At 29.1% G+C, this 25,180-nt stretch overlaps 1 protein-coding gene across 1 annotated transcript; it reads left to right on the forward strand.

The window, feature by feature from the left end:
* Positions 1–23,511: 23,511 nt before the first annotated feature.
* Positions 23,512–23,988, forward strand: LOC147816367 (uncharacterized). Its single transcript, XM_087152201.1, has one exon. It carries the CDS (start codon positions 23,512–23,514, stop codon positions 23,986–23,988), a length of 477 nt encoding a protein of 158 aa, XP_087008327.1.
* The last annotated feature ends 1,192 nt before the right edge of the window (positions 23,989–25,180 follow it).

The raw sequence follows: 25,180 nt of genomic DNA on the forward strand, positions 1-25,180 counted from the left end.
GTAAAATATACTTCAAGACCACCCTAGAGTTTTTCCAGTAATCCAGAGGTTTTCGTCAGAATGAATTTTATTCCTTAAGACTTTTGAAACTTTTTTATGTTTTGGAGAGAAAATTGGTAGTCTAAAAAAACTTTTTAACCAGAAAAGGATTGAAAAAAAAATTTCTGGAAGGGTTTAGTTTAGTAATGTAGAAATAAGAGACAAAATACGAACGAGAATATAACTGGGGAAACTTTTTAAACAGGAACTTCTTGAAAGAGTTTTAATGCATTGATCTTTTCTTTACAGGATTATATTTTCCTTATTAAAGTTGGAAAAAAATCAAATATTCTTGTCTAAAACTTAATACGCATCATAAATTTTATACAAGTTCATTATTCGCCATTTTAATATAAACTACTTTTATTATTATTAAGTGCAATAGTTAAAACTGAAGTGAACTAGCTAAAGATGAGCTGATCTAATTCAAGATTGTAATTATACATTTATTGTTTGAATTATCTAAAAGTTTAAAAAAGGTCTTGTTTGTCAGAACTGTGGAAAGATTAAAAATACCTTACGTACGTTATCTTTTAAATATATGATCACGTATTTATAATAATTCTGTAAATGGAAAAGGTAAATAGTATAAAAAAATTTTCATCCTTACGTTTAGATTGAAAAATTTTGAATTTTTTTCATAATTTTGTTGTGAATCATAATCGGCAACAAATGAAAAGGTTTGATTTGAATATCTTTAAAATTAAAAAAGTTCCAAGTAACTTTCTAGGTAGTTTTTGTACTTTTTAAATAAAAGCTCAAAACGATTAGGTGCTTTCCACAAATTTCATTTTGTATTATTAAACAAACTTCATTAAAAATGAAACTGCCATAGTGGGAAATATCCCCCATAAAAGAATGTTTTCTTTCACATTTTGGTTTCCGGACGATTACTGTAAGAAATTATCATTTGTTATTAAATTTTGTCTCGTGATATAAAATAAAATTCGCGGGAAATCCCTGATCGTTTTGAGCTTTCTTTTAAAAAACGCAAAAACTTCTTGAAAAATTGCTTGACGAAACTTTTTAAATTTCTAAGAGATTTAAATCAAACTTTTTTCATTAGTTGCAAAATGTGATTCAATACTAAATTATGAAAGAACTTTTTTTTGCGCATATACAGTATAAAAGAGCTACCTGAAATACTTATATCTTGCGCAGTTTTTTACGTAATTAATAATTTTACAATACATTGAAGATTTATAAAGTTACAACAAAAAAACGTAAGGCAAAAAAATATTTATTTTTATAAAAATATCCATATCTCCATTAATATTTACTCTGAGTTTGCGAAATGTAATGCAGTTATTAAAAATAACAACTTGAGTAACAGATACAAGTTACAAGCTTATTGCTTGATTTTCTGGCATAGGGTGTTCAAAAATACTTGATTTTTTTGTAATCTATGGTCGGCCTTCGAAAAATTTTAAATTCTACTGCTAAGTATATTATGTATGTATGTATATATATATATATATATATATATATATATATATATATATATATATATATATATATCTGCATGCGCGGAAAGAATTTAGTATTTTTTCTTCATAATCATATTTCCAGCAGTGCCACTTTGCTGAATTTCAAAATGCCCCCCCCCCTCATCATAAAATTGGTCCCAAAAAAATTTCAAAAATTATTTTAGTTATTTTTCAGTCTGTAACTTTTTCATACAAAATTTCGTACAAATCTGCGGCATGGAAGCAACGAGATTTTCATTAGTTTCGTCGATCCAGACAGTATTAAGCTCGATATTTAAAAATCGGGTAAAAACTAGTTAAATGCGGAAATTAATATAAAGCATAATTTGTAGTGATTGTAGGAATTAATTGCTTTACATGCAAGCCATAAATACAAAATTACAATCGAAAGTTATTAAGAGTGTTAGCTTTTTTTTCTCACAAGAAAAAGAATAATTTGTAATATACAAAAGAAGTAAAGTGGTAAAGATTTAAATTTGTTACAATTACAGGCAACAAATCTTCAAATCTCAGTTACATTAAAGAAAACCTGAGTATAAGAAGGCCTTTGATCCTATTTCAGATATTTGTCTAATACTATTTTTAATGTTATTTCACTATGTTAAATGGTAGGAATCAAATTCCCTTACATAAAGGGACGTCTAATTGAGGATAAACCAATTTTTCCTCGAGGGAAAATAGATTATATGGACTAATATATACATGGATAACAAGTCTACAAATGACTGTTTTGTGATATATTAATGACTAAATTGATTGCAAGGCTAAATTTGTAAGTAAGTAGGAACAATTTTGTAATTCTGATAAAAGGTTTTGTCAAAATATTAAATAATTATAGTAATAATGAAGAACTTTATTTTTTTCTCAACTAGTATATCTATTTAGAAATGAAGAACTCTTCTTTTATGAACAATATCTATTATTTAGTAATTAAGAACTTTATATTTTATTCTATTTGCAACAATAATTGAATCAATTCAGGTGTAACTTTAGTATATTTACAGCAGTTTTATAAATAACATAAATAGAGACAGTAATCTGATTCTGAAAGTCTGAAAAATATTCTAAATCTGAAAGTATTGTTATAAGAATTAAACTTTTGAGATTTAGATCTTACCTCATAAGACAAGATTGTTTGAATAAAAATTATTTGGGTTTGTTTATTTCGTTTTTCTTAAATATTCAATTTTTTCAACACTTTCATTTCTTCACGTTTTTGCAACACTTTCCACAATTAAGTTAAAATCAGGTTTACTTTTTTATTTAAGAACTATGAATTACAGATTCAATTGAAATTAACGAACTATGGTTTGTTTTCAATAATTTCCGGTTAGCTTTAAATATGTACAAATAAAAACGAGACAAATCTCATTTTTACGAAGTTTCTTAATTTAATTACATTCAGAATGTATAGAACATTATTCGATTAATCTTAACATTTATAACTGTATATAATTAAATTCAAACGGAAAATATCATTGAATTTTTCATCAACTTAAATTTTTTTTTATCACATTGATCATTTCGGCAGGAGTTAGTTTTGAAATTACTTCAGAAATGTCAAATAAAGAAGAATGAAAAAACAGTTAGGAATTTTTCTTCGATATTTATAATTAAATTAAAATCAAAAATTAATTAAGTTACCCCGCTGCTCAAGCAGCCCAAACGGATAATTGCTTGATGCTTGAAACGAAATATAATACAGTATTTTTAATATTATCATTCAGACGTCTTTATTATTAAAAATATTAATACTAATTTCATTTCTACTTGAGAACTTTCTTAAAGCAAAAAGTGTCTTGTTTTTAAAAAAACGTACATAAAACGTTTTGAACAAATTGATCTCCTTTGTTATGACCAATTTATTAAATGTAACTTAATTATAAATTCCCAAGATGATTTCGACCATGCAGTTTTACAAATGGATAGATTTTCTTTTATTTAAAAATTATTTATCTAATTTAATTTTTTCCCCATAGCACGCGCTGTGGACTTCTAATTTATCAAATATCAAATTTTAATTTTTTAGCTTTGGACGAGTTTAGCATCAGGTTAGCTGCATAAGTTAAACGATATAATTGGGTTCTTGCATTTCAAGAAGAAGATCACTGATACCCACACATGTGACTTAAGACGTCAGCTGCAGCTGATCTCTTATAATCAAAATGGCGGGTTAAAGTTCAGCTAATTTTTTCCACGCAAGTTAAATGTTAATTAACGAGAAGTTACCCATCAAATTTCTTGAAATTGAATTCTCGTCTACGTCTACGTAAGTTAAGTAAAAACTTAGATTTATTATTTGTTTATGTATTTTATTGTCACCGTGATATATTTTTGTTTTGTATACCTGGCAACTTCGATGCATAATTAGTTTGCTTATGTTCCACATGGTTTCGTACCTGTCTTTGTGTTAAGTAAGAAATATATAAAAGAATGAATTGAAATCTTTGCGAAAAAATCTTATTGAAAGAATAAAGAATGTGTCCCTTAAGGAAATTGATACTTGACAGACTTGGCTTACTCTGAATAGACAATTGCTAAAGTAAACAAGTTCCGAGTTTCAACAACCAATCAGGATGGAGATACCCACACTGCCTCATTTGCAGACATCCCATTGGACTAGTTCAAATATAGGTTGTTTTTGTGGGGGACGGTAAGCTGTTAAAACTTCCGAGCCATGCTGCAAAAAATTGGTATTAATTTGCTGGCTACAAAAAATGAACTTCAATTTCGCCATATTTTGGTGTTTTCACTAGTTCTAAATCCCAGTAAAAGATTGCACCAAAAGTAGGTGTTTTGAAGAACAAATTACCTATTCTCAATCCTTCTTTTATAAAAGCAGAGAAAGGAGGACCGAGTTGTAAAGAAAACATGGCGTCGTAAACAAATGTCGTTCTGTTTACAATGACTGTCAAAGTTTTGTGTCCTTTACCAAAATTTGGTGCAGTCAGTTGTAACCTGGAAGTATTTTTCGATCACACTTCCCAATTTATGGTGTAACTGAAATAAAAAGGTCTTTTGTTTAAATAAAATTTGAGATAACGAGAATCTTTGCACTAAATATTGGTTAAGGATTTACCGAGTTTTTTTACGGTGAAGATAGGTGTCCATCTCAATAATTAGTAAGATGCTAATGTTTCAAATGTATGAAAAAATATGAATTATTATTGATTAAAATTTAAATGCAGAGAAACAAGCTAAGAACTAAAACAAATTTAAACAAATTAGAACTAAAAAAAGAACTTAAAACAAATTTACTATTTTACAATTATTTAGCAGATGGAATTTTTTTTCTTTTTTTTTAGCATGAAACTTTAAGAACTTACATTTCTAAATTTATGTATATCACTGTATAGCTACTGTAAAAACATTTTGGAACAAATTTAGATTAAAATCCATTTTTACCGTAAAATTTTACGGAACAAAAATTCTGATATACCATAATTTTGTCAGTAATATTTATTGTAAAATCATTGAATCACTGTAGTTTAACTATTGCCGTAAAATATACGATATAGAACTTTAAGATGGAAATGGATTTTACGGGTGATGCATCCTGCGTGCCAGTATTTTTTACCATACTTTAAGTCTCAAATTTTTACAGTGTATCTGTATATTTCTATTCTGTCTCTCTTGAAAACTGGATGCCTTGGACGTACAATAATATTTTTCTGAAAACTTAGTAATTAGGACATTAATAAGTTTTTTAAACTATTATAACATGTATTAATCTTAAATTATATCAATTAATAATGTCAATCAATTTCAAATTTAAATTTTTATCAACTGAGATAAAAGTACCAAAATAAGTAAGGAAAAAAAATTGATATTTTTATTTGAATTAAAGCAAACAATTTTATTATTCAAGTATAATATTTTAAGTCAAATCAAAATTGAAAAGCATCAATTTTTTAAAGGCTTTAAGTCTTACTTCTTCTTAAACAAGAAAGATTTATTTTCTCTCTTCCGTTACTGTTCTTTTTTTTATATCCGCATCCTTCAAGAAGAAAATAGCATCGCCTGATGAAATATCAGGCATAAAATATCAGAAGAATATCACATGACCCACACTTCTTTTTAAATTATTTTTCAGCGAATAATATAGCTATCCTCGAATTTTAAAAACAAGTTGAAAATTTAAACGATTCTCTTCTTGAAATTTATCCTGGAATAAATTTTCTTATTCGACTTCATTATTCCAATCTTAAATTTCGAATTTTAGGCTTCGTGAAGGATTTAATGCTAAAAGCTTTCTACTCTAAGTTTAAAATCTTCAGCAACGGAAAATAAATTACCTTAATTACCGAATCTTTAGAAGATTGAAAAATACTTTATCTTAGATTCATGTTGATATGACATTGTAAGACAAAGCTTAAAAAAGAACATTAATAACAAAACATCAAGGAATCAAGTAAAGCTTTTATTTATTGAAGAATTTTGTTAGCAAGCTGAGTTCTTAAGAGATTAATAAAGTTGACAAAAATACATTGGCAAAATAAATTTATTCATGCGTGCCTTTATTTGTAATTTGTTCCAAACAAAGGATATTCTAAAAGAAAGTATATGAATTCAAAACAAAATAATTATTTATGTAGTTCTAAATTAGCAAGACGTATGCAATATTTTCACTCGTTGAAGATATTTTTTTTAAACTGAAAACGGAATAAATCATTCATTAAATGCATTTAAATCATTGATTTAAGTTACTAAAATTTCTAAAATAATTATACTTTCCAATAAAAAATGTAAAGTGGAAAATCTATTTTACGTATTCAAGATTTTTTTTATGTAAATTCATCATTTGAGAAATGAAACAGGATTTTTAACATTACGATCTCAAAAATTACACAAGGAATTTTGTTTTTTGTTGCATGAGATTTTTTAACAAATCTTAGAACGCTGATATCAAATCTACAATCAAATACTGTTTCCAAGTTACAGATTTTATTCTTAGTCTATTTTTCGACGAAATGTAAAAGTTTAAAAACGGTAGGGAATCCTGAGACTTCAATAGGAGTAAGGGCACATCATCATGAATAAAATGACATAGGAATCCATGCCGCCATACGCCGTTTTTAGTGCATATTATTAAATGCGTATTTTTGCGTATTTCGCCATATCAAGAGAAATTTTTAGGTGAATTGAAAACTTTTTGCACACAATTTAAGTATACGGCTTATTTTAAACTAGATTTCTCAGGGACTTTTCCGCCAATTTTGTATTTTGCCGTGTAACATTACGTACTTCAAAATTATGTAAAAAAATTGCGTACCCTACATTTCTTAAAAGGTACACAAAAGGTGTATAAAAAATGTATATGAAATTTAAATTAAAGGTATACAGAAAATGTATACCTTTCATTAAAAAAAAATTTGACTATTATTAAATAAAATAATAAAAAATAGTTAATATTTACTGAAATTCATTTTTTTTTTTTTTGCATGAAGTTATCTTAGCATAAATGAATTTTATAATTGTGCGTAAAAATTTTTCAATTCGCTTGAAAAATTCTCGAGATATGGCAAAATACGCAAAAAGTAAAAGTAATATTGAGTCCAAACATAAGACCGCTCTCCTCAGCAAACTTTGCGGACCGTATTTCGGAGTCAAAAAATCGAATCTGTCGAAAAAAAGACATATTTATTCAGAGAAAGTACGTTTTTGTATCCGATTTCACAACTTAAAATATCGTCTGCACTAATTAATTGGCATATTTGAAGTCTACCCCCTTGAGCCATTAAAACTGAGTGCTGGAACCTGAAATTCCGATCATTAGATCAAAAGTTATTGCGTTTACGTAATTTAAACGTAACGCAAAAGTTTTCTAATGTCTTATACATTTTGAGCGGCAACACAAAATGTAACTTTAAGTTGAACGCCCAAAACAGCGGCGTCGGCCCTTATCATATTTTAACATAAAGTGACAGGCTTTTAATTTTGATTTTCAAAAAAAATTTTAACGGAAAGTAGAGTACTTTTCACTAACTTTAAAATCTAAATGCGTAACTATTCTAAACTCAGAATTAAAGATATTTATATTTTAATTTAATTTATTTAAAGAGATTATAAAAATTCTATTTCTTTAGAACTCTTTATTTATTCATATTTTTTAAGTAAATCTGTCAAATAGATTTTGACATTTTTTGCCTGGATAAATATAAATTGGATAATAAACTCACTTAAAAAGAATTATAAAAACTGTTTACAAAGCCTTCGAATAATAAAAGCAATAAAATATTTACAAGATACAAAATGGCGTACAATTAATCCACATATTTTTTGTTAAAAGCGAAAATTTTTATTTGTGGTATTAATGAAATGATCACTTAATCACGCTACGTTTAAAAGTTTGACTTAAGTTTTTTGGTTCTTTTTTTAACATAAATCTATACATTTTTCTACATCTATTTATTTATTTTTTGTGTGTAAACCTAGCTAGATTAAAGTATTGAAAAACATTAATCGATTTAAGCTTTTTATCCAAGAACTTTCAAAATTATAAAAAGGTTAACCAATATTCTCATATTTATCGTTTGTTTAGCAGAGCTTTTTTTTAATTTCGTTTAAAAATTTTATATAATTGTTTACTCAATTCAGCGAATATTTGTTTTCAAATTAAGTATTTCAGTATTTCACGCTTTCTTAGAATAACTTTATTAGTTTGTCTTCTGGCAAAAGAATCAGTTATTTATTCAAGAAATTCCTTTTCTTTTATGATGTTTTTACTGAAAATTCCGAGAAATTTCTAAAAAGAAATAGGAATGCCTTATTTTTCTTTTTTCATTTTAAAAATAGCGTTTTGAAGAACGAAGATGCACTTCATCAAAAAACCGATAATTACTTCAGTGACGTTCAGAATAATTAGTTTAGAAACTTTTATCCTCCAGTCAATTCTTTTTTTTCTCAATATTATTTTGAATGAAAATATTTTTCTTAATAAAGCATAATTTTGAATCTATTTATGAATTTTGCTACAAAAATTTTCAATGCTTACTTCATGTTAATGAATGCATTCTATGGTGCTTTTTTATTGATATTGTCATATTCTAACCTTTGCTGTTTTCACTTTAAGGCGTGCAGCTTCCGAATTTCAACTGCACTGCACCCTTATATTTCAATTCCAGATTATAGTTTTTGGATTGAACATAGAATCTGAGTTGGCTGAAAGTTATTTTGGAACCCTTGTGGGTAAGGGTTGTGAACTCGCCTCCCAAAGAGGTGACCCAGGTTTGAATTCCAGCAATGGTTTGTCGATACGAATTCCGCACCCGACTAGCGCCGGTCACAATGCTGATGTAAAATATCCTTAGCGATAGACGAATCATGGGTTAGAGTCTCCTTGCTGCCAGGTGAACCATGGGGGATTTTCGTGGTTTTCCAATCCACGTAAGGCAAATGCGTGTAAGTTCCATCAAAAAATGCTTAAGGAAGGCTAGTTTGTTCCATTGCTTGATCCAGGAGTTCTCTTGTCTTCTGAATAGGGTTCAAAATTACAAGGTTAAATAAATGAACATTGGTAGTCTTAAATTCAAAATTCAATCATCTGTTCAACGATGGTAATAAAATAAAACAAAGCAGTTGGTAGTGATGCTAAAAGTGCCGCAAAAGGAGAATAAACTAAACTTAGTGCTATGTTTGAATCGTGTAAAAACACAAAATACTTTAAATTTGAGTTTAGACACTAAGGGAGTTTCTTATTTATGGAACAGAAATTATAGTTATGTCTATTTTTTGCCTTTATTTGCGCATGATACACGTTTATTATTATTATTATTATTAAATTGAATCGCTTTAAAAAACGTGGGCACAATATCCAAAACCCGCCAACATTACAAATTTCGGAAACGACAATGTGGAGTGAAGTCGAGTAATCTTTATGCGAACTTTTTACACTTTAGATATTTAAAGCTCTCATTCATCATATATATTGCATTGGAAAGCTTGATGCTGTGTTAACTTGAATAAAATGCGTTTTCAGTCACACAATTTTTAGGATTCGGAGTGATATTACACCACGGTTTACATATTGTACCTTGATTTTTGTCCTGAATAGCCGCATCCTGCCCAAGTGTCATCATATTATTTTTACAAGTCTTATTTTCAACATTTTAAAACTAATGATAAAAAGTAAATAATAAAAGATTGACTTTTGCAAGGAAAGTGTACGAAATGTTAGTCGCAAATAAATTTAATTTCTTTATACAGTTTTTTTTTACATGAAATAATCTATATAAGACATTTTGTCTATTCCACATTGGTTTAAATTGAATTGTTGAAATGTCAAAAATCTTTTAGTAGGAATTGCAGAAATTTCACCAAATGCGGGATAAATAATACAGTTGGAAAACTTACGGCGCTTTAAATATGCTTGGAGAATAATTACTTTCAAAGTTCAGCAAAAGGTGCCGTGGTGGCTCAGGAGTTAGAGCGTTCGCCTTCCAATGAGGTGAACTAGGTTCGAATCCCAGCGATGGCTGGTTGAAAAAAATTCCGCACCCACTTCGCACTGATCACAATGCGGACGTAAATTATCCTCAGTAGTAGACGGATAATGGGTTAGGGCAACACCTCCTAGAAGTACGAAGGCCTCTGCACGGATCAATTTAGTAGACCGATGTGACGAAGTTATCTGCGCAGTAGATGAAAAATAAGAAAGATGTCATAACGTTCGGGGTACTAAGCTGCGCAGTGGTTGAAAATACGAAATATGTCATTACGTTTGGACTACTAAAGGATATTTATGGTAACCCGTGCTGAGGCCTGCTCTTTTCTAGGAGATGTTGGTTAGGGTCCCCTTGTCGTAAGGCTAACCGTGGGAGACTTTCGTGATTTTCCTCACCACGCAGCACAAATGTGGGTTAGTTCCATCAAAAAGTCCTCCACGAAGACAAATTTCCTCCAATGCTGATCTAGGAGTTTCTTTGTCTTTGGGATTGGGTTTTATAGTACAAGGCTATGGAGTTAAACATTAGTAGTCGTAAACCCTAAAATTATATCGGTTGTTCAAGGTCGGTTATAAAATAGAATTCAACAAGTACATTTTTGTTTTATTAAAATACTTGTAAAATGCAGAGTTGTACAGGGTTTTTAATTATTTAATAATATTTACTACTTAAAACATTTTAATTTTTATACTAATTTTATAATTTAATTTTCTTATCTTAGCCTTTCAAAACGAAAATATAAAAATTTGAGATTAAAGAGAAAAGTCTTCAGTTAAAGTAACCAACAAGTTCTTCGTTTGAAGACTGAATTGAACTAGATGTCGTATTCATTTTAAAAATGGTAATTTTTATCAATTTATAACTTCAATTTTTATCCTAAATAGTCAAAATAATTTCAGAACTTTAAAAACTATTTTTGTAAAAAAATTCCGCTTTGATTGCCTAATAACGCGTCAGGTATGTTCCTTATTAGTTTTATATTATATTATTCCTTAATTCAGAGAAACGTATCTTATTCCAGAAGTTCTACAGAATTATAGGAGAAAGAAGAACCAAAGATTTATAGTTCTTCCGAATATAATTGACATGAACATTCCCAGATAAATCATTCCGTTTCACCCATTCAGATTCTTGAAAAGTTTTATCTCATGAAAGATAAGCGTTTATCGTGATGAGAACTCACAGATATTTTCACCAAATAAATATTATATCTCTTTTCAATAATATAGGTATGAACTATATTTCTGAACCTGCATGCAAAAATAATTAACATTATTACAAATTTGATAGCTATAATGCGTGAAAATTAAGCGGCGACGCTTAAAAATTGATTGGATAAAATTTTGAAAGTCACCTACCATCCATTGGACTTATACGATTAACGAAAACGTACGTTGTAAAGGTTTTCATTGAAAGGAAGCTAAAAGAAAAGTCAAAAAGAAAATAGTTTTTTAATAACTAATATTTAATTTCTAAAATAGTTTTTTTTTAATAATGACATAGTTAACTGTCGTTGCATATAGTTTTATGCAGAAAAGCTTTGATTATCACTGAAAATAGATTTATGCGTAAATTGATTAAATAAAAAATTCGTAAATGGATTAAATAAAGGATTAAATTGAAAATTCACATTTAGTTAAAAAGCACATGATTTCGTGAATGCCAAAAATAAAATATTCAATGGGATACCTGAAAGTGACGTAGTGTGAGTGCCTCGATCCTGATTGGCTATTGAAATGAGGCATTTGTTTACGTTAGTAACTGTTCTCTTCTATTTCGAGTAAGACAAGCCCGTCAAGTATGAATTCTCTTATGTGACACATTCTATATTCCTTCACATAGATTTCAATACAGGCACGAAGCCATGTAGAACATTAACAAAAAAATTATGCATCGAAATTTTGGGGCACGCAAAACAAAAATATATCACGGTTACAATAAAATTCATAAAAAAATAATAAATCTAAGTTCAGTAAGATATGTAGACGAGGAAAAATTATATTTCAACAAATTTGATGAGCTATATGACACTAAATTTAATTATAGTCAAGTTAATTAACATGCTAACATGTGTGGAGACACTCAGTTCAACTTTAACACTCCATTTTGCTCATAAACGATCAGTTGACATCATAGGTCACATGTGTGGGTATCAGTGATCTTCTCCTTCTTGAAGTGCGAGTATCCACTTATTAAAATTTTTCAAATTGGAAGTACAATTTACAATTCACCCAATTTTGTTATAATTTCTTCAAAAGTCAAAGTCATCGAAATAATAATTTAATACTGATATTACACAAACATTTATAAGAATCAAACAAATCCAGAGCACACGCGAAATTGAAACCTGATCATCTCCCTTTTCACACGTAGTGATTGATTTTAGATCAATAGCTTTTTGAAATTTAATGGCTCGTCTAAAACATTTATGTCTATAGATCGGAATTTTTAAACTGAATTCGATTTCATTTCCAAAAGCTAATTTCAAATTTAAAAATTTAAAACAAATTGGAATTAATTAGCTCTAGTTTACAGATTTTTTGCTGAATTTCTAAATACTTCATCGAAATTTTCGACGAAAAGTCTAAATACTTTATCAAAATTCAGCAATGGGAATTTCGCATAATTTGCAATTTAAATATAGTGATGATCTTCTTAAAGTTTTCCTGTTAGCTGAAAACTGTGTAGAGGGAATCATCATAGTCAAAATCAATTTCAAAATTTCTGGCATCAAGAACCGAAGAAAAATTGTAATTGTACATTTTAACATTTTGATAACGAAACTACAATGAAGATATTGAGGATTTCTAAGGAAATTTAATTTAAACAAAAAGCTACGATAATTAACATAAAATTAATATTAATGATAAGCGATATTAATACCTTTCTCACAGATAATGTATGAAGCTGACTTATTCTTAATTCCAACTTTTAACAAAATGCCTCATCATTCTAATAAGTAAAATATTAATATTTGCACATAATTGAAAAACAATCATGTAAAATTCATGCGATTATAATATTTGAGAAAAAATAATGCTATCAGAAAAAATCGAAAACCACTACGGAGAGGCCGAATGTGTTCTGTAAACAAAAAAAATGATAAACAAAGGACATTTCAATTTTCTTCTCTTTATCTTTGTTGCATCTTTTGTCCCTTTCCACACGGTGTATAAAAATGTATGATTGAATTCGAATTTCTTAGAATATCTCGCTTACCACTAAATGATGCAAAGAAAAAGAATCCAATTTTTAGGCTCTTTAAAAATAAATAATTTAAGTTTCAGGATTTAAAACCCATTTGCTGTTTCTGAGAGGTATGATTTAATATTTTTTTCTCTGTGGAAAGAAAGTTTATTCTGTTCATGTGTACACTAGTCGCAAAATGTTTGAAACGCGCGGAAATACGGTTACTTGGTTCTGAGAAAAATGTGGAAATCTCGGGAAAATATTCCTTAATGGGTACTTAAATACAGGGGAATTTGTTTCGGAGAATCGTCTTAAAGTTCGTAGCTTTTTAACTTATTTTTTCTATTCTAAGTTCTTACTTTGGAAATTTGAAATCTAATGTTCAAGAACCTTAGAATTCACGAAAAGTTTTATGTTTTGAAGATGAGTAAATTTGTGGTACAGTTACTTTGACATCAATAAGGAAAGGCATTTATTTTATTCCTTGCGATTTTCATTTCCATTAAATGTGCTTTTTCGAAGAATTTTATAAAAAGAAATTATTTCAATAACATTTTTCTTAATTTACTCATCAAGCTTGGAATCTTTGTTAATATACACTGAGTGGCCAAATTATTATGACCACCCCTTCAGTCGTCTACTTCCATACCCTATACGGCACAATGTGCGTCGAACAGTACGTTCAGAGACGTTCACAGTTGCTCCTTGATTAAGATCACTTGCAATTTGTCGCACTGTTGCTCCCCTGCTGCGCTGCACAACCCTGGTCAGCCTTCTCTCTGATCGAGCATTCAGTACCCTGTGACGACCACAAGTCTGACGTTGAGATCCGGTTTTTTGCTTGATTGTCCATTCTTTGTACACATTAACAGCTGCTGCTCTAGAACACTTCACAAGTGCAGCCGTTTTGCTGATGCTCGTTCCGACACATCTCGCACCCACAATCATTCCACGTTGAAATTCAGTTAAATCACTTTTCTTTCCCATATCTGATCAAGCAACACAGTATAACTGATGACTCACTTGTCCAGCATTCTCGTGTTATGGTTATCTTGCCCTCTAGCGGCAACGCTGTGACGCAATAACTCATTTGCTTAAAACTTTGAGGTGGTCATAATAATTTGGCCACTCAGTGTATATTTCAGTTGTTTTGGTGTTTGGCTCTAATTCAACCGAATATTAACCTAATTAATTATGTGAAATGTGAATACCAGTTTCCTATTTATTAAGTCATCAGTTAATATAGTGTTCTTGTTTTATTTTATTTATTAACACTATAAAGACTGAAGATTGGTATATCCTCTATATTGCCCAAAAGCAGTCAAAATGGCTGGATTGTGAAAGAATAAAGAAATTTGCTTAAAATTAATTTTAAATTTTTTTTTTATCAGTTATATAGCAAGTTATTAGTAAATATTAACAATAAAAAAGGTTATATATTGTACAAAAAGTCACAAAATCATAATAAATTGCGTCATTATATACACCGTTGTTTTTCTAATTGAAATTAAAAAGCAGTCAAAATGACTTCCATGGGCAATCTAGTGTTAAAAGCAATTTTGTAGAACATAGTTGCTGAACTATAAATTTATTCTTATAATTATTTTTAAAATGTGTTCAAAGTTATTATATATTGCTTTTGATAAAGTTTGACATAGTTTAAAAAGTGCTTAAAATTGGATTATTAAACTTCGTTAAATAAATTTTAATGAATAAAATAAAACAAAAGTAATATGAAATACAATCACTAATATGAATAAGTGACTTAATGGAATATAGAAATTCTTTGGCCAGGATAGCCTAGTTGGCAGGGTGCTGGAGTTACTTTCGTGAGAACGGGAGCTCGATCCATGGATGAATTAACGGGTGTATGAATAGGTTCACCCCATAAAAGGGTGTGATGTATGGGTGCGGCAGAAGTCAAATTCTTCACCATAGATGGCGCCTGTAGAAAACAAGATCATCCACTCTCCTTGCCTTAATGACTTTCGTCAACAACAAAAAGAAATTCTTTTCGTATAATTCTTCAACAAATAACATAGAAAGGTGGTGTCTCAGGGGATAGAGCGTCCGCCTTTCAATGAGGTGAACCGGTTTCAATTCTCAGCTATGACTGGTCTATTTGAATACCGCGCTCATCTCGCACCGACCACAGTGCTGACGTAAAATATTCTCAGTGGTATTAATAGTGGTAGTGGTAAAATACTATCATGGGTTAGAGTCCCCTTCCCTTCAAACTGACCGTGTGCGGTTTTCATGGTTTTCCTCTATGTAACGCAAATGTGGGTTAGTTACATCAAAAAATGCTCCACGAAGGCAAATTTCTCCAATATTTGATCCAGATGTTCCCTTTTCCTTTGGATTGAGTTCAAAATTACAAGGCTACGAAGTTGAACATTAGTAGTTGTCAATCTCTGCCCCTATGTGATTCCTAATTTTCAAAATTTTAATCATTTGTGTTCCTAGAGTTTATACATATATCTATGCCTCTTTTGCTTAAAAAAAAATCCTGGTATTTGATACCTTTAGTACTGTTGTGCTAGCCGTAATTATATTCTGAGTTACAAACATCCTATATTTTCCATGTCAAATTGTTTCCTCTTATTAACTTTGCACCCCTACTGAAGATACGACATCAATATCTCTTCTGATTGTTACTGTTTATTTTCTTTGTAATGTTTGTTTGCATTAAGTTTATTTTTAAGTAGCACTCTTTTCTGGATTTCATATTTAATACTCTACCTATTTGTTAAAACTCTAATTTAAAATTTTTGAATATGTCTGCTCATGTAATTGAACTGTTACGCTCACTTCGAACTTTCGGAGTGCCCCCGGATGCCCCCTTATTTTGGTGTATGTATAGATGAAATTAGCTTAATCGTATTTTGAACACTATTTTAATAAAAGCAGCTTTTTTCGTACTAGAAAGCAAGCTAACTTCTTTACTTTTCATCTGATTCGTCGAACATTTTAAAACCACTTTTAGAATGTAGTTTCGTTTCCATGTAAGATTTTAGTCGAGGTCATAAACTGATTAGTTTATTATTTATAAACACGAATTTCTTTAAATATGTGGTATCATTAATAAAAATAAACCATATACGAATTTAAAAAAAGGTTTTAAAACCTAAAAACGTGTGTTTTTAAATCCATAAAATCATGAAACGCATCACTTTATTGCTTTAAAGTTTATAGGAAAAATTTATAAGAGTTATTAAAATTATCAAGCTCTATTTCTCCTGATCCAATAAGGCAATCCCTTTATTTTCTTCTTTCTTGTGCTGTCTAATAATACCAAATCTTCAATATTTATTAAAAGCAACGAAAAAAATATCAAGGAAGCACAATTTCAAAATTTAATTTAAAACTCAAGATATCGGCGGTAGAGGCCTCTTAAAGAAATTGCACGGTCTTTAATAATTATTTTTATTCGTTACGTCAGGCAAACTCAAAAATCAGCGATGTTGGAATTTGAAGCCTATGTAATCTAATTAGTATTTCTAAAATTATATGAAATCAAGTGTCTATTTTTTAGGTTGACACGCTTTAAAACGTGCTTCTATAAAATGAAACTAATTTAAAACCAACGATAACTGAAAAAAATATTAAGTTATGCATGTTCGGTACAAAAGAGCAAAATTAATAAAGATAAGTACGTTAAATGGGGAAAGGTTCAAGTATCATGAGTTGGCCTCAATCAATAGTGACATTTTTTGTTTGAAATGATACAAAGTATAATTATTTAATTTAATGAGTGTTATTTTTAAACTTAATTAAATAGCTTCTAAATTTAAAAACATTATTAGTTCATTTTCAAATTACTGATAGTTATTACCGAAAACATAGAAAATAATTTAAAAAAATAAAACTTAAATATTTAGAGCCAATTCCACAGGATAGCTATTAACAACGGTGAAAAGAAAGATTTTTAAGTAACGTGACGCTTTAGAAAGCCAAAAATTATTATAAAAATATTAGTGTCGTTAGTTAACATCTTTGAGAATTAATTAAATGAATGCAGAAAATTTTGACTGTTACAAATTAGTATTGTGAAAACTATATGTAAACATGCATTTTTAATAATTACTCGTCTAAAATGTGTTTTGTTAATTCTAATAATGTAAAGTCACTGGTAAAAACATAAGTAACAGAGGCAAAATTTATAGCATGACTAAATAAGTAAGGTATCTGTAATGTAGCATCGCTTTGCCATCAATGATTATAACTGTATTATATCGTCAACAATGATTATAAAATAGTAACTGTATCTCCCACTAGTTTATTTTTGAGAACTGCGTGCTATTTGTACAGTGCGCAAAAAAAAACTTTAATAACTTATGATTTAATAATCGGGTCTTCACGCTCTAGGACTCAATGGTTCGAAAGGGTGATCGCAACTCTGCAAATCAATAAGGGCAGACGATATTTTTATATTATTTGGATTTCTGACCCCCAAAATATAGGGTAGTCGAAGTGTGGGAAATACTTATTTCGTCAGAAGAGGGTTCCAAATTTTGAGCCCCATAATGTTAATTTAATTTTTTGCGTATTTCATTATATATCAGGAACATTTTTTACGAATTTAAAAAATTTTGAACACAATTATAAAACTGGCTTGCCCGAAGATGTTCCACGCAAAAAATAAATTTTAATAACTATTTTTTATTTTTTATTATTTTCTTTAATAATAGTCAGAAATATTTTGAATTATAAGGTATACAATTTTTTTGCATCATTTTAAGGAATACAATTTTACACCGCAAAATAGAAAAAATTGAGCAAAATCGGTCGAACGGCTCCAGAGAAATCGATTTTTAAATATCTGACTTCTTTTTAATTCAATTTTTAGGACTATTCGGTCGATTTTGATCAAATTTTATATTTTGCAATGTAAAATTTTATCAAAATGATGCAAAAAATATTTTCTACTTTACAATTCAATTTTTTCGATTATTATTAAATAAAATTATAAATATCTAATAAAGGTTATTTTTTGCATCGGATTATCTTTAAATAAATTAACTTTATAATTGTGTGCAAAATGTTTTACATTTTGTAAAAAAGTTCTCAAGTTGTAACGAAATATGTACAAAGTAAAAATTTCGAGCAAAGCTAGGTTCAAAAGGTAGTTTTACATAAAAAAAAAAAAAAAAAATTTGTATCTGAATTTTTCAAAAGAAGTAGATAAATATAAGAGATTCGATCAATCACTTTACGCTTAGATTGAAAAAAAAAGGATTTTTCTCTTTGAAGTTCAATAAAGGTGGGTTTACCACGTGTAAAATTTTCTGAGGTTTTCTCTCCAGTAGAGAGTATCACAAGTATACCGTAAAATGAAGAAACATGTTTTGAATGAATATTTGGGTACGTAACTCATAAAAGGATACTAAGAACTTTAAAATATAAACAAATAAATGATTTTCCTAAACCCAAAAAAGAAACGAATTATTTATTAAAATAATTTTCTAAAATTATTTCGCTGAAAATAGTCATACAAATAATAAAATATATAAACGAGAATTACAACTTAAATCGAAAGAAGCCTAATGTAATAAAAAAAAATAATACGTTTTCCGATTTCTATCCATCTAAGCATAAAATTAAAAATTATCGATTTCAGATATGTTATCGGCATTGAAAACTATAGAACAACCTCATTTCTTTGGATATAAAATAAAATAAACTGATTTTACGATAATAATTTCTCGAATTCGTAACACTTACTTAAATTTTTTTCTTTCTTTGTGAATTGTATATTGTTTGTTCTTAAAAATATTCGAAAATAATTTTAATATGTTTGTAATTTAGAATTTAAGGATTATTTTTATCAACAAAAAGAATTTATATCGAAGTTGTTTTCATCTGCTGATTTAGAAAAAAAAATCAGAGAATCCAAGTTACTTCAGTCACATTCCTTATATTCTTGTTGAGTTATTACATTTCTGCAATAAATATTTTTTTTTCTTTTGAATTTGGAGCAGAATAGCCGCATCCTGCTCTTGTATCATCAAACTGAATTGAAAACAAAGGGAGTTTCCTGATTCTCGAGGCTGAATCGGTTATATTGCGTGTGACGCTGCGTACTCAAAGTAATTAAACGTTGTGATAAACAAAGGCAGACACAAAGGCAAACAAAAATACAAACTAATTAAGTGGTACCTGTTTTTACTTTAATGTAAATTCCTTGATTAAACTATGAAAATTAAAACACAATATTTAGGTGTGCAGAAGAATATCAGATCGATTATAATATGTAAAGAGATTAGAATTACCAGATGGAATCGTAATAAATAATAGTTTTCAAAATTAAAAATTTACTTGTTCCAAACTAAGTTAAATCTAGTTTTCTTCATTTTTAAGACTATTTTTTAAATATATATTAATTAATGGCCTTGTGTCGATATGATAAATCATATTTTCAAATTCTTCAAGAAAGCCGTGTGGTGAAAAATATCAAGTTTTATATACGGAGAAAAAAATTCTGCTAAAATTACCGGACTGTATGATGATTACATTTCTGGTAAAAAATTCTGGTTAAACATAACCAAATTATACGGTTTTTAAACCATACATTTGGTGCTATTTTCCATTCAATTTAAGGTACTATTTTTCATTCCGTTTGCGGAAATTCTGGTTTTCGATGTTACCAAACATTTAGTAAAAATACAAAACTAAAAAGGCAAGATGAACCGAATAAATTGTTTTATGCTCTAAGATATCATGATAACATTAGAAATTTTACCACAGATTATAAAACAATATTTTGTAATTAATTTTACTGAAATCATTATAAAAGCGCTTCGGTAGAAATTTCCGAGCTTTTTGGTGTTATTATAGAGCTTGAAAAACATAAAATTTTACCATATCCTAGTAGTTCTGACTGCTAGTAGTATACTGCTTTTCTCTTTAAACACCGAAATCTCGATAGTTTCTACAGAAGCGTTTTAGCCACAATTTTGGTAAAATAATAATATAATATATAAAATGAGATAAAATTTGACAATTTTTTCTCGGTCTATTAGAGCATAAAAATAATTTATTCGGATAAATTTGATTTTCATGTATGTATTTTTTACTAAGTGCTTGGTAATAAGAACTGTAATTTGGAAACCAGAATATCAAGTAAAACATTAGCAAACGAACGGAAAAATTACAAATGAATGGTTTAAATACTGTAAATGTTGGTTAGGCATTTTTTTTTTGTCAGAAAAGCCTTTTTTATACAGATTTGCCAGAAATGCCATATTATATTTTCGGTAATTTTTGCAGAAATTTTTTTTCTCTTTGGCGTTTGTTTACAATACATACAAAAAAAATTTACACTTTCCATTTCATAACGAAAGAATGATATTTCAAAAAACAATGGCATGAGTTAATATACAAAACGAACGAAAAACGGAATGTAGTAGTGTTTTTTAAAATAAGTTGAATTGCTACTTATTTTTAATCAAACACTAAATTTATAATAAAACACTTTATTAAATACACCTAATATTGAGACAAAACAGTTAGAATTTACAAAAATTATAAATATTCAATTTATTACCATATCGTTAGTCTTCCTTATCAGGCATTTTAAAAAATATTTAAAAACCAATATACGCTTGATGTTTGAAACTAATATTTATAATCAAGTAACTTCCTTTTAATATCTACGTCATCAACTTACAGTTTAAATTATTTTTTTAATTAAAGAGCAAATTCAATGTATTTCATATAGTTAAAATGTTTTTTTTTATTCCTTTTTTTCCTCATAATAAATTATTGCTTATTAAATATACTTAAAAATAATTTATTGCTCTTTGCTTTGCCTAGATTTAACATGACGTTGTATTTTTAGTATTACACTAATTTATTAAATATAAATCGCAGGCATATTAAAAATCCAATTCATGTTGTTAAATTAATTTTCTCTTTTAAAAGTTTTAAATCAATTTAGACCCTTCAGTCTTTGAATTTTGTTTAATTGTATACTTCAAACATCATTACTAATGATCTTGATCATTAGTAATTACTACAAAATTTTGAGAGTTCAATGTGGCGTATAATATGCTACGTTCAAGCTTTGCTTTGTATTTTAAACAAAAATTTCTTCTTTCATAAGTTTCAGATCAAAGTGGGCCCTTGAGTCTTTGAACTAAATTGCATAATACATAGTATAAATATTTGTGTAATAAGTATATGATATGAGAGGTGAATGTAGAGAATGTTTAAGCTCTGTTTTGAATCATCAGCAAATTTTCTTCCGCTTGAATAGATTTAAAGTTCTATCAATGTTAACTGTTGAGCTTTCGAACTTCATTTAATTGCATAATACATCATTTGCATTTGTTCGTAGTCGTTATTAATTAGTACATAATTTGGGAAGCGTACGTCGTATGAAATATGATAGGTTTAAGCTCCGTTTTTTTTAAATTTATTCTCCATTTTTTTATTATACCGATTCATTAAAAAAAATAACAAAATTTATTGATAGCGTACAAGCAAACGATGCACAATACGGCTTAGCACGAGTTTCCGTACTAACCACCCTGGACGTACACCCTTTTCTGATCACTCTTTTATTCTAAAGTGCTTCCAAAAGCTCAATCAGTGCTGAAAAAATTATATCAGCAAACTAAGGCCATTAGGGGTTGCAAAACCATTATTTAAGCGAGGCAAAAGGAAAACGATATCCTTGGAATCACTCGTTAAGAAAGTAGAGTAAAACGTAGAAACCAATTTGATTGCCTGAAGGTTTTTCCTCCAGTAATCAGACACGTTTAGATGTGTTCAGTTTTTCTTTCTTCGATAGTGATTCTTCAGTTTTTGTATACCATTTTAGTTTTTGTTGCTTAAATATATATTCTCTGCCCCTAATTTGTAAGCGAGAATTCTGAGAATATATAATAAGCACTATCATCATTAAACATTAGTAAACGATGAGTGTATATTAGAGAACTAATAAAGTGCTTTAAAAAATGCCTGCGGAACACATTATTTTATGGAAATTAATGCATTAATTTCCATAAAATAATTTCTAAACAAATTAAATAATCAAGTTAAGATATTTTAATGTTTCAGCCTCCTTTTAGCTTCAATATCTATATATTAATAGGCTAGCAATATTTTGTCTCGCTAAAAACTCCCAAATTCCGCAACAGAATTAACAGATAAATAAGGTGTCGATAATAGATAAACATTAGATAAACAAATAAGGTGTCGTTTTAAAGGTATTGTTATGTAGATGTGCAATAAGGTCTAAAATTATGAAAATTTCCTTTAATTAATTAATAAAATTAATAATTTAGTTTCGACCAATGAGAATTCAGCAAATCATTTTTCGGGTGGTTCGCATAAGCATTGTTTCCGTAAGCATCGTTTGATTTAAAGCATTTCTGAATTAATAGATTGATAAACAAAAATAAGAGTGGATAAAAAAAACGGAACTGAATTTCTTAAAAAAAGAATTCAATATCTTTAGTTCCTTTGATAAATTTTTAGTTTCATGATAAATTTTTTGTTTCGTTACAATAGAATGGCAATGGCATTGTGCGAATATCCAAACCAAAACAAACGTGCGAATATTCAAACCAAAACAAACTTTCTACAAACAATTATTTTGATTTGAGATTTAAAACGATATCTTAGTTATTTAGTTCTATTTTTATTTATTTAGTGCCTGCTGCCTAAATAAAATGCCTGCTATCAGGCGTCGAAATATCTCTGGCAGACGTCAGAGAAATGAATGACGGAATTCTAAACGGGAAAGCATTTCTCGCCGAAGGGAATCGCCACCTCTACAAATTCGAGATTTTTACAAATCTGCATTGACTGTTCATGACGATTGTGACCCCTTTACTATTGGATCTATGACTTTTATTTGTATCTTTTGTCATGCTAAGCATTTTATGTTAGAGAAGACAGGAAGTAGCAATGAATATGGTATTTGCTGTCAGAAAGGCAAGGTTGATCTTCCTTTATTGTCGCATTCACAATATTTTGAGAATTTGATTACTGGTGTAACATCTTTAGACCATACTGCAAAGAAACGATCCCAAAATTATTTGGGCAATATTCGCTCCTATAATTCTGCATTTGCCATGATAAGTTCTGAGACACACTTAGATGAAAGTGTAACCGGTGGAATGTATCATTTTAAAATCCATGACACATTTTACCATCGTGTTGGTTCACTTATACCAAGTGAAGGTTGTCAGCCAAAGTACGCTCAGAATTACTTTTATGATATAGATACAGCAGTTGAACATAGAATGCGTGAACAAGCTAATGTCAAATGTGATGCGAACATTATGCATGAAATAGCTGTTTAACTGAACAGAGTGAATTCATATGTCCAATCTTTTCAAACAATGGGTGATCTCTGTAGGAATTCCAGTGATGGAAATGAAAAAGAAATATGCATACACATCACTGTCAACGCGTCGTCTGATCAACGGCGGTACAATGATGCCACAAGTACAGATGTTGCAGCAATCTTTAGATGCGTAGATAGAGTACCTCCTGGGGAACGAAACCTGGTGGTGATGTCAAAGTCAGGTGGCATTCGCACAGTTTCTGTTTTAGACTCATCGTTAGACCCATTGGCTTATCCGCTGCTGTTTCCTCATGGTGATCCTGGATGGTATATTAATATTTCGCACACTGTTACAAATAATCAACGAAACAAAACAACAATGAGACAGTATGCTGCCTATCGTCTTTCCATCAGAGAAACTTTCAGTTTATTGCATCGTTCACAAAAACTGTATCTTCAGTGGGTTGTGGATATGTATGTTCGAATTGAAGACACACGCTTAAATTTTATAAGGCACAATCAAAGTAATTAGTATAATAGAAAACTTAGATAGATGGAAAGATGGACTTTACAAAGATGGGTAAGAAGTCATAATTAAGTTTGAAGAGCATAGATAGCACAAATTAGAGAGGGACATAACAACATCTTAGATGCATCAGATTTACGACAGGATTCGAACCCGCTACACGTGTTTGGTTGAAGGGTGAAACCTCTTCGGCCACTGCAATTCCTTCAGCAATTGAATAAAAACATAAGTGAATTCATTAAATTACTGATCGTGACGTCATCATGAAAAACCTAATTATACATCAAGGGTAACGGAGGAAATCAAGTCTCGCTTTAAAACACTTACAAGGAATCTATCTGGAAAATCTATGTTAAAACAAAAATAAATAAAGAGCATGGTTGTAAACTATGAATAGGGTTAAATTAGCCGTCTATTCTGCCCCCTTGATTAAAATATGACCAATAAAGTTTCAGTTCATTTACTTTTAAATTAACAAATCTTCCCCCAGCTAATGGTAGTCGCAGTGTAATGGTTGGACTGCCCACTTTCTACCAGTCTCTTCATAATTAATTGACAATTTTGTAATTTAAAAATTTTTAATTTTTTTAAACCAATTCATATTTTAACTAAAAAAATTTATTGATATCGATCAATTTTTTGTTTTTAAAAATTTAAATTGCTTAAAAACTTGGATTCGAATCCGAAACCTCTCTGGTAGAAAGCGGGCAGCTTAACCACTGCACCACGAATACGCATCATCTCACGAAATACAATTGACAGTCTTTTTCTCCAAAATCTATTACTACACTACTAAAAGAACTTTTTTTAAAAAAAATTAATAAATATCATTGCTGTTAGCCTTTTAAAATGATTCAGTACAAGCATTGACTGTTTCGTACTCTTAAAAAATTTAATTGAATTTCATAATGTCATTTTCCTGGTATGTCACAAACAATATTTCCAATAATAACTAGCTTCAAAACTTCCCATAACTTTTTCAATATCTAATTTTTTTTTACCTCAACCATTGTAAGCATTTCTAGAATGCATGCAGAGGGTATTATTTCCAAAAACTTTGTTGAGAATAATTTTTTTCTGTCAATAATTTGCTTGTCGCATAAAAATCGGTCATTTTCCTAGCAGTTTTTTTTTAATAATTTATAACCAAAATGGATAGGGCCAGCAATCAATGTCTTAGATCAAGAGATTGATTAGA

The sequence above is a fragment of the Parasteatoda tepidariorum genome, chromosome 1 (assembly GCF_982258835.1).
Source record: "Parasteatoda tepidariorum strain Cologne lab strain chromosome 1, Ptep-v5.0, whole genome shotgun sequence".
Lineage (NCBI taxonomy): Eukaryota > Metazoa > Arthropoda > Arachnida > Araneae > Theridiidae > Parasteatoda > Parasteatoda tepidariorum.